The 12,080-nt window shown below is 35.8% G+C and overlaps 1 protein-coding gene across 3 annotated transcripts in view; it reads right to left on the reverse strand.

Moving 5' to 3' along the window:
* DMD (dystrophin) overlaps positions 1 to 12,080 on the reverse strand; it is a 2,234,319-nt gene that overhangs the window by 1,370,389 nt on the left and 851,850 nt on the right. For all 3 annotated transcript variants that reach the window (XM_027096086.1, XM_027096084.1, XM_027096085.1), the window contains exons 23-25: positions 10,388 to 10,600; positions 7,444 to 7,557; positions 6,342 to 6,497 (exon numbers count right to left, since the gene is read on the reverse strand). In XM_027096086.1, coding sequence (XP_026951887.1) covers positions 6,342 to 6,497; positions 7,444 to 7,557; positions 10,388 to 10,600 — 483 coding nt within the window. The remainder of the gene's footprint in view (positions 1 to 6,341; positions 6,498 to 7,443; positions 7,558 to 10,387; positions 10,601 to 12,080) is intronic.

Below are 12,080 nucleotides of genomic sequence, written 5' to 3' on the forward strand. Positions count from 1 at the left end.
GTTTTACAAGTCCAAATATCCTAGGAACTTAATAATCATATACCTACAGAAAACTCTCATAAAAAAGAAAAAAATAGAAAATGGATAAAAGACATAGTCATGTAATTCACAGAAATAAAATTAAAATGAGGCCATATATATGTGAAAAGATGCTCAGTATCATTTATAGTTAAATAACAGCAAATTAAATTAAATTAGTATGTTTTCAAATATGAGACTGGAAAAAACTAGCAAAAATGCCCAGTTTGAGCAGGGATGTGGGAAAAGAAAAGTTTTTATACCCGTTGAGGGAAATATCTGACATAGTACAACCTTTTAGACAGTAAATTGGCAAAATGCATTAAATTTCTTAATGTTCATAAATCTGAGTCTACTCTTCCACTTTAAAGAATGAATCATACAAAACGAAGTGTACAAAGTTGTATGTACACTATTCAATTCAGCTTTGGAGACAGCAACATATTGGAAACAAACCCAAATGTGCTTTCATGGAGAGTTAGTTAAATAAATAGTGGGATACACATGTACACACACAGAATAGGATACCACATAGCACCAATACATCTATACTGAAGTGAAAGTTATCCGGTATTTAATTTTAAATTAAAAAAACAAGTTGAAAAACAGCATGTGTGACAGGAGACTTGTGCCTTGTACAGCCTCATACATTTCTGAAATACTAACTTTATAACAGAATTTATTACTTATTAACCAGAAAGATAGCAAAACTTAAAATACCTAAGAGAAAATCGTGCATGATAATAGCTTGTTATAAAGTACCCTGCTGTAACACACTGAGGGAAAAATCTCAATTCAGTATTAGAATGATTATATATAGTGCTTCTCTTTTACCTTAAAAAATAACTCTAGGGACTTCCCTGGTGGTGCAGTGGCTAGGAATCTGCCTGCCAATGCAGGGAACACAGGTTCGAGCCCTGGTCCGGGAAGATCCCACATGCTGCGGAGCAACTAAGCCCGTGTGCCACAACTATTGAGCTTGCGCTCTACAGCCTGTGAGCCACAACTACTGATCCCATATGCCACAACTACTGAGGCCCACATGCCTAGAGCCAGTGCTCTGCAACAAGAGAAGCCACCGCAATGGGAAGCCTGCACACCACAACGAAGAGTAGCCCCCACTCGCCGCAACTAGCGAAAGCCCGCATGAAGCAACGAAGACCCAACACAGCCAAAAATAAATAAATTAATTAATTAAAAAATAACTCTAATCAAATGATGTTATTCTTCTCTCTGGGATTAAGTAGAGTTCTATCTTTTAAATAACAGAGTTGTAATTGTAAAGTCTTAATACATAAGGCATACTTTTAGTATAATGAAGTTTTCATGGTACTTTACCAAATACTAAATATGTACAGAACCATCATCATATTAATTTTCCTTACACTTTGCAACCACCCTAAGCCTAAGGTAGTTAAATTAAAACTACTTTCTTTACTCTCCTAGGAGAATGTAGTGCTTCATCTATTGAAGTGTAAATGTATGTTTCATTCTGACACAGCTAGAACCATGTATCTAACAATTACACTAGTTAAGGTATAAAGATTATTTTGCATAGTCAATGAGCCTATAATAAGCCCAAGTAAACAAGCTGTTAAATTTCTACTTAGATACTCTGCTATAATCTTTTGAGGTAGTTGGCAAAGTGACAATAATATTAGAGTGACTAACGGAACTTAGGCAAAGACTTGTAGTAAAAAACATATTGCATGCTATAAAACTAAACCAGAAGAAAGGGATCAGGAGTGATTATTTTATTTTATTTATTTATTCTTAACATCTTTATTGGGGTATAATTACTTTACAATGGTGTGTTAGTTTCTGCTTTATAACAAAGTGAATCAGTTATACATATACATATGTTCCCATATCTCCTCCCTCTTGCGTCTCCCTCCCTCCCACCCTCCCTATCCCACCCCTCCAGGCTGTCACAAAGCACCGAGCCAATATCCCTGTGCCATGCGGCTGCTTCCCACTAGCTATCTACCTTACTACGTTTGTTAGTGTGTATATGTCCATGACTCTCTCTTGCCCCGTCACAGCTCACCCTTCCCCCTCCCCATAACCTCAAGTCCGTTCTCTAGGAGGTCTGCGTCTTTATTTTAAAAGGAAAGAAAGAAAAGAAAAGGAATTCATTTTGAGGTGACAGCATGAGTGCATTGGAAAGAACACCAGCTTTGGAATCTGGATACCTGTACTCAGTCACTAACAAGCTAAGCGAACCTGGAAACATCACTTCATTTCTCTTTATCTCCACTTCTTAACTAACCTAACAATTGGAGCAGATTTCCAAGGTCTTTTCCAAATTTAACATTCCACAGCTCTACAACTGATCAGAGAGAGATGAATTTTTTTTTGTGGTTTCGTATTTTAGAAGGGTTTCTGTGAAAACATTGAGGTTAAAATCACAATTTCTCCCTCACCTTTATCATATTAGTGATGTCAACCTTCTAGCCTTAAATTTACCAATCGACCACCAGTTTCAGCAGATTATATTGCATCAACCTCTTGATAAAATAGAAAGTTCTTCATGTTTCCTGTTCTAGAATTTGTAAATCTAACATTCAGCACTGCCCCTCCCCATTCTACTTCCTTTTCCCCCCACCTTTATTAAGATACAATTGACATAAAACACTGTTTAAAGTACACATATATATTGTGAAATGATTACCACAATAGGATTAGTCAATGCCTTCATCATCACACATGATTACCGTTTTACTTTTTATTGTGAAAACATTAAAGATCTACTGTCCCAGCAACTGTCAAGTATAGAATATAAAACTGTCAGCTGTAGTTACCATACTGTAAATTAGATCCCAAGAACTTCCTCATCATAAACCAGAAGTTTGTACCACTTGACCAGAATCTCTTCATTTCCGCCACTCTGCAAGCCCTGGCAGTCCCCATTCTACTCACTTGAGTTTGGCTTTTTTAGATTCCACATATAACTGAGATCATACAGCATTTGTTTTTCTCTGACTTATTTGACCTAGTATGATACCCTCAAGTTTCATCCAGCTTGTTGCAAATTGCAAGCTTTCCTTCTTTCTCACAGCTGAATAATACTGTGTGTGTGCACGCGTGTGTGTGTGTGCGCGCGCGCGCCACATCTTCTTTATCTGTTTATCCCTGACCAAAGCTTAGGTTGTCTCCTTATCTTGGCTATTGTGAATAATGTTGCAATGAATTTGGGAGTGCAGATATCTCTTTGAGATCCTGATTTCATTTCCTTTGTAAATATACCCAGAAGTGGGATTGCTGGATCATAAGGCAGCTCTATTTTTAATTATTTGAGGAATCTCCATACAGGTTCCATAGTGGTTGTATTGTGTGTGTGCTGGAGGCTGCGGGGTGTGATGTCTAGGTTATGAAGCTGGGAGTGAGTGGCTGAGGCAGGGTGGAAGACAAAAATCACTGGAGCGGTTACCAAGGAACCGAGGGCTCAGGAACTAGAAGAACCATCTAAGAAGAAACTGAAATCACCAAGAATTATGACAGGAGTTAACAGTGAGTCAGCTGTTAAAATACTCAAGGAATGAGGCAGAGTGACCCAGGGGTCTGTGGATGACTGCACCCAAAAGATGCATTGACTTGGAAAGACAATGATCTGCAAGGTGCCAGAATGACATCCACCTGGTTTCTAAATCCAGTGTTTCTTGATAACTATCTAGTATAAATTTATAGCCACTAATAATTAAAATATATAATCATACATTATTTATTTAGAAATTATAAATGCTTTATAATTTTATATATGTAGGTTTATGTCTATTTCATATCCATTTATTTTATTTAACAAGTGGTTATTCTGTGCTAGATACTGATCTGTACACCTTACAAACACAAATTCATTTAATTATTATTTTAAAATTCTTATAAAGCAGGCAGTAATATCATCACATTGTAAAGACTGGGAAACTGAAGCACAGAGAGATTAAACAACTCTTCCAGGATCACACAAGTAGTTTATGGTGAAGGCAAGATCTAAACCCAGGCAATCTGGTTCCAGAGCTGTTGCTCTTACACATTGTTTGCCTCTCTATCCACAAGAAAGTCTTCTCCATCCATCAGAGTTTTTATTTTATCCAATTTGGCCAAATATTTTGGGGAAGTGGGTCTGACAAATCTTTTCATTGTGAGATAGGAGTTATCTTACATAAATGTTATCTTTATTTTTGTGTACATAGTTTATACGTTCAATTTAAGCACCCCACTTGAATTCCAGATGTATTTTGACTGTCTACTTCTCCAAAATAAACATGACCAAAATAGAAGTACTGATCATTCTATTAAGCTAGTCAATTTGGTTCCTCCCTTAGCTCGCAGTCTTTCCTTCTTTAAAGGCACAGTAGCCAACACTGTTGCTCAAAACAGAAAACTCTGAATATGCTTATCCCTCCCTCCCCATCACCCTGGACTTTCTGCAAGCATTCTCCTTCAGCAAGCACTGCCATTTCTAATGGGGTCTGATAAAACATAAAATCAAGAAACGAATGTGTACTTAGGATAAGAATAATGATCAAGGAAGGGTGGATGTGAGTGTGAAAGCCCTGATGAAAAATATAACAAGGAAGAACTTGCCTAACTGGTTAGAAGAAACAAGAAAAATGAGTGACCACATTGAGTGAGATAAGCTTGCTGAAGTTGGCCAGGGAGGATAGAGTTTCTACAAAGTTTGACTCACACAAGCACTTTGGTCCAGTTTGCCTAGAATAACACAGCCCCTCTTCATGTTAATTACTGTATAATGGTAAAATACACATAAAAGCAATAAACAGTAATGAGACAGAGCAACAAGAGTTCAAACCAGCTCTATCTCTATGGGAGAACTTGGAAAATTATTGGGAGAGGTTTGGACAGTTAACCAAACATGACGTCATAAGAGGATTATACGTTTCAAATTTCTTCATGTCTCTCAATCTCCACTAACATCCCCGGCTGTTCTTTGCCAGTATTATTTCCTACCTGGATAACTGGGATTCCTACGTGCTTCCACTTGTGCCCCTTTGGTCTATTCTTCATATAACAGGATTATATAGCAAACTTTTAAACAACACTTTACATGATGCCACTTCTATACCTAAAGGTCTAATAGCTTCCCATCATACCTGATATGAATAGTAAATCCTCACTGTGACTTAAAAGAAAATTAATGACTTATTTCCCGCCCATTTTCTCATAAAACTTTTTTTGCTGTTGTCCTCTCCCTTGCTCTAAATAAACTGGTGTTGTCCTTTCTATTCATCCATTAAAAGCATTCAACAAACAAATACCTTTCATACTGGCCTTCCAGGAAAACATCAATGATAAAATCTATTCTCTAGGTAATATTTTTTTCCTGAACATCCCCTCTAGAACCAGCTTACTGCAGGAGAAGAATGCAAGCTAGCTGACCCAGGGCTATCTCATCTGTGAGTTAATAGAACTGCTGAGCATTTGTCAGTGATGGTATTAGCTGGGTGACTTGTCTTGACTTTTACTTGTCCAAATTCCTTTCTTTTTCAAATTTAGTTTTTGCCTTTTGGCATGATTTCTTTTCAACTTTCAAAGGTTACTTAGAAATAACGAAAGACTGACTGCCTCTAATACACGTAAAATGAAACCTATCATTAACTTCAAAAAAGGTATTAGTGTACTGAAAAGCAGTCACTGCATTAGGTCAAAATTTCATCTTTTGAACAAGAAGTATCTGATGTACACTACATGTGTATGTAATATTTTCTCTTCCGTAATTTAATCTTAAAATTGGAAATAAATATCTATAAAACACTCTGCTATATAAAAATGAGGAACTCAGATGTGAATGTACAGTTATTTTATATGTTTTCTACTGAGCTATTCTTAACTATTTCCCAATCTTAATCCATTTATTGAAAGGGACGTACTGAAGAAGCCAAACTTGTCAATCTTAACAATCAAAAGTGAAAAATACTTATCATATTTGTACATATGCATGCATTACTCATTCATTTTATTTCTGTACCAAGTATAGAAGTAAAAAGTATCTTCTGTTGATCCAACTACTTGTATAAAGTTATGCATTGGAGAAAAGATTCAATAAAAATAACGCCTAAGAAAAGGGCCTTATTGTTCAGAATGACAGCTGCATGCGATAAGGTCATTTTAGGACCCCAATAAGATGAATATACTATTTAAAATATCTACTATGAAAATAATTTATATGCTAGACAAAGGCTAGTTTTAATTAACTGTGCTTTAAAGCAACAACATAGAGACTAAACTTTTTAAAAGGGCAATGGTGAAGGGAGACATTAAGAAATCATAATTAAAAAGAAGCGAGCCACAGAGATTGAACATACCTGTCGGCACATGTGGTCCCACTGAGTGTTAAGTTCTCTGAGCTCTGTCTCCAGTCTAGAAGCAAACTCTGGCTCCGCTTCATTCTTTATTTTCTGTCCACCTTCATTGACACTGTTTAGACTGGGCTGAATTGTCTGAATATCACTGACTAAAAGCTAAGGAAATAATTCAATTTAAGTTAGCTGAAAAAATTACCACAACCTATTTGAAATGCAACATAGGTAGGAAACATATAATTAGGAATCATGACACTACACATGAATTTTGCCCTTTAAAATCTGAAATATATGTTGCAAAAAAATGTTCAGTGGTTTTTATGGCATGAATGAAATAGGGAATTATGTATCTGTAGTCTACTTATATTAGTTACAAAAGTAAATACGCTTAATACTTTGTGTGAGAAAACTGCAAAAATGATGAGTTTTATACATTATTATTTTTGAAGGAATTTTGATTTTCAAACACAGGGTATTGCAATAATTGTTTATAGCAAGATGGTGTGAAGGTTATTTTTAAAATGGATTTGCTTTTTTAGCTTTTATTCACAAAGAAAGTTCTTTAAAGAGCTAGATTGTTCTCCTCCCACTGCATGACAATTGTATAATCATATTATTTCAAAATACACGTTGTCTTATACTACAGTGCAACACACATGGTAAGAAAAACATAGTATGACTGATAACCTGTAATAAGATATAACAAATAGCTCAAAAAATTCTTTACCTTTAAATTAAACTGCATGTTATATCAAAATAATACTGTAAAGTGAGTGTTGAGTAAAAGGCAATATTTTGTCTATTTCTCTCTTATTTAGCCCAGTTTCTCAACCTTGGCACTACTGTCATTTGGGGCTGGGTAATTCTTTGCTGTGGGGTGCTGTTCTGTGCATTGTAGGATATTTAGATGCATCCCTGGCCTCTACCCACTAGATGCCAGTAGCATCTACCCCACCCCAAGTTGCCACAAATGAAAACGCCTCCAGACATTGCTAAATGTCCCCCAGAGGGACAAAACTGCCCCTGGTTCAGAATCATCAATATAACTAAATAATATTTTCCATATAAAAGTCTTCATATGAAAAGTATCATATAAAAATCTTACCCTGCACTGCTTCAGCTGTTTTTTAAGAATTTCTGAATCCCCAAGGGCAGGCCATTCCTCTTTCAAGAAAACATCAACTTCGGCCATCCATTTCTTCAGGGTTTTTATGTGATTCTGAAATCAGAGACCCATTTTAAGGCATTATTGGGGTGCTGATTTATCTTAACACAATTCATCACGGTGATATGTTTGAACACAAGCCTAGGAACAATTCCCATGTTTGAAGGATGTCTCTATGTAGCTCTTCAGGAAAAGAATATTTTCTCTAAGACTGCATTTTTATGGCCTACTGTATGAGCACTGGTGTATGAAGTCTGCTATTGTTAAAAATAAAAAATTACTACCAAATGTGGTTTTATGATGTTGCTCTTGAGAACATTAAATCATATCCCCCTCTAGAGAAATTTTAAGTTACAAAACAACTCATGATGATACTAAGAATGTGCCCTTAAGTACATAAAACAAACTATGAACAGTAAACTCAATGTAATGGTGTCTTTATAGCCTCCCTAAACCTGAACTTCCAAAAAACTGTTTTCTACAGTTGACAGTTTACATAGCCCCTCCAGTTGAGAACTTTCAGAACAAGATTTTGTCATCTTTAAAGAGAGAAAAAATTTGCTTTTCGTTTCCCATTTGCCTGACCAGGGTAAAGTAATGATCAGGTGGAAAATGTCATCTTTTATCATTTGTAAATAGCCAAGTACATCCCATTATTTTCTCACATAATGTCTGTTTGTTCTGCTGCTTTTTGGGGGCTACTTTTCAAGTGTATGATTTTTCAAACTCCTTTATTTGCCTACAATTCAACTATGCTGTCCAGATGTGCTACTTTCTCCTTTCTTAATTAAATTTCTATTGAAAATGTGTGCTTCTCAGAAATTTTCCTCTTCAATATGATAAATAATAATGACTTTAAAAGCATTTGACTGAATCTAAAAACTTCAACATTATTATCTGGCTGACATCTTTTGAGCCTAGTTTTGCTCTTTTCTTCACATCACCACTGTCCTAGTTTAGATCTTATTATTGGCTCCTTGATTATTGCATTAGCTCTTTTTGGTATCTGCTTCAGTCTTACTCCACTCTAATCCATTCTCCACAGTGGTGCCAATATTATTCTCTCCTCCTTCCTCTTCTCAAAGTGATGTTTTAAAAACACAGATATTATCTTATCTTTCCCCCCTTAAAGTAACAGTTCCACCTTATCATTATTTTTAATCCCATCACCATTAGATTATAATTCATATTCCAAAGCATGGTGACCAACCCATTCACGATCTACCCCCAGACCACTTCTCCAATCACATATTTTATTAATCTCCAAACATATCTTTTGTCTCCCCAATATTGAACTACTTCCAGTTAATTGAACATACTGCTCCATTTTGTCAGGAACTCTTTCTTCCTCTTTTATTAGGTGCCTAAATTCTACTTATTCAAGGTGTAGTAAGATAAATCATGCTCCAAGAACATTTCATAACCCCTTTTCCCAGTTTATGTTGCTTTTCTTCTCTTTCCACTATCATAACGTTTACTGCACTGTTTAATTTACTTACTGTGGTGGGTTAAATAATGACCCTCCAAGATGTTCAGGCCCCCATCACTGGAACCTGTGAATACGGTGCCTCATATGGCAAAAAGGAATTCGCAGATGCGATTAAGTTAAGGATTTTGAGATGGGGAGATGATCCTGGGTTATCCAGATGGGCACAATATAACCACAAGGGTCCTTATTAAGACGGAGGCAGGAGTGTAAGAGAGAAATTGGAAGGTGTTATACTACTGGCTTTAAAGACAGAAGATGGAAACGTAAGCCAAGGAATGTAGTTTCCAAAAGCTAAAAATGACAAGGAAACAAATTTTCTCCTAAAGCCTCCAGAAAGGACACAGCCCTGCCTATACCTTGATTTTAGCTCACTGAGACTGACATTGAACTTCTGACCCCCAGAACTGTAACATAATAAATGTGTGCTGCTTTAAGCCATTAAATTTGCAGCAACTTATTACAGCAGCAATAGGAAAAAAATACACTCACCTTTCTCCTTCACCAGAACATGGGCTCCTTGATGGCAAGGACCAAGTAATTGTACCCTCTTTCGCCAGTGGTACTGATAAAAATGTTTTTATGTATATGTGTGTATGCATGTATATGCATGTACACATATGTTCCTACGTAGAGACACATAAATGTGGATGTTGTGCTTTAAAGAATGATTTAAAACTGCTTGGTCTTTTGGTTTGTGAAAGGTAAGAAAAAAACAACTAAGTAGCTGGACTGGGATTTAGATCCAAAGGCGTCTTATTCCAATGCTTTTCCATCATGCCATGATGCTTTCAAGATTCTTCCCAGCATTAACATTCTTCACAATAATTTACCACATAAGAGAGATATTACCTGCATCACCAAATGTTTTAAACTTTAGACTACAGTGTAATTGTTGGTTTACTAATGCTTGGGTGATCAGGTGGCACTATTCAAACAAATTAAGTCAGTAGAAGTTGGTTTGTAGAAGGTGATGGGGTCAAATTTATACATAAAATTACAAGTGAAATATGCTGATGAAATGATATGACTATATTACATGGTAGATAACTTCTTATCTATTCATAAGCTAAATGATACCTCTATTTAGAGGACAACCAGACTAAAGAAAAGATGGGTTTTGAAAATTACTGAGCTAAAAACATGTTTAAGTCCTATTGGTATTGGTGAAAAAAAAAAACTAATTCTAAAGAAAATCTAAGAAGCAGAACTCTTAATTAAAGTTTTCTTAAAATCAATAGGCAGACTATACTCCTTTGAGACAGATTTGTGTCTTTTGACCTTATCACTGACTTTGAGGGACTATGGAGGTTAAATGTCTTTAAATTTTGTAACTCATCATTAGGAGACAAACAAGTAAAGAAAAAAATGAATATAAAAAGTAAAATCTTGAAGTACCTGAAGTTTTCGGAGTTTAGCCATTTGCTCCTCCAGCTTTTGGCAATGTTCGACCAGCTGGGCACAGAGTTTCTTCCATCGGCCCTCAATCTCTTCAAATTCTGACTGATATTTCCTGCTAATATTAGAGGGCGCTTTCCTTGACATCTCTTTCACAGTGGTGCTGAGATAGTTTAGGCCATTTTGTTGTTCTTGTAGAGAGTTTTGTAAAGCCTCAAAATTAAAAAGAAGAAAGTGCATTTATACTGACTGATGAATACTAACGAGTTTCATTGTTCAATTTCATTGACTAGTTTCAGATAAATCAAATTACTTAAAATGAAAGCTACGTGATTCAAACATCTAAAAATAAATTATGTACATTAATTATAAAATAGTCATTTAAATTCTAATTTTAATAAGAGTAGTTTACACATTATTTAATAATATTTTATTTAAAAATCTATGCCTAGTCTTCTGAACAATGCCACATATATACAAAGCTATATATTACTGAACCAAAGAGCTTTAGCACACCTAATTTTATTACATTTTGTCTGTATATTAATAACTGCATTTATGATTCAATTAATGGAGTTTAACTTAATTATACTGAGCCTTTAAGTAAGATAACTTTTAACCTTCATAGATAAAAATATAACTAAATCAGATTGATAGATGTGATAACAAAGCTCTGAATAAGTTACCAGATGGAAGGTTTACTAATGCCACTTAATGAATGTTTTTTTATTTTTCAAAAGACACTGCTCTGTTCTGTAGTATCACAGTGAAATTCTAGGGAATTTTGGGGAGAATTTACAAACTTGATTTTACATTTGTACTGTATAATCTATTCCACCCCTTATAACACGATGCATATCTTTAGGTTTCACCGACTCAGTATTTATTTAAATGTTACTTTCTGGTTATAAACTAAAAAGGGTGAAGATAAAAAATTGAAAAAAATACCCATTATATACAACTATTACTTTTTTTTTTTTTTGCGGTACGCGGGCCTCTCACTGTTGTGGCCTCTCCCGCTGCGGAGCACAGGCTCCGGACGCGCAGGCTCCGGACACGCAGGCTCAGTGGCCACGGCCCACGGGTCTAGCCGCTCCGCAGCATGTGAGATCTTCCCGGACCGGGGCACGAACCCGTGTCCCCTGCATCGGCAGGCAGACTCTCAACCACTGCGCCACCAGGGAAGCCCACAACTATTACTTTTTACATAAACTTCCAGTTCTTTCCATGTAAAACTAAACCTTGAAGAGCTAATCATATTTTACCACTCACATATGCATAATTATGTGTCAAACATAATTTGGTGGTTGCATACCTTATGTTTATTTTGTAATATGTTATTTTTTATTTTTATTTTACTTTAGTAAACTGTTACCCTTGATTATTTACACAATATCTAGTATGCATAGAACTACATTTTTTTAAACATCTTTATTGGAGTACAATTGCTTTACAATGGTGTGTTAGTTTCTGCTTTATAACAAAGTGAATCAGTTATACATATACATATGTCTCCATATCTCTTCCCTCTTGCATCTCCCTCCCTCCCTCCCTCCCTCCCTATCCCACCCTACTAGGTGGTAACAAAGCACCAGGCTGATCTCCCTGTGCTCTGCGGCTGCTTCCCACTAGCTATTTATTTGACGTTTAGTAGTGTATATATGTCCATGCCACTCTCTCACTTTGTCCCAGC

This window comes from Aethalodelphis obliquidens, unplaced genomic scaffold (genome assembly GCF_003676395.1).
Source record: "Aethalodelphis obliquidens isolate GAN/ISIS:26980383/991018 unplaced genomic scaffold, ASM367639v1 scaffold98, whole genome shotgun sequence".
NCBI lineage: Eukaryota > Metazoa > Chordata > Mammalia > Artiodactyla > Delphinidae > Aethalodelphis > Aethalodelphis obliquidens.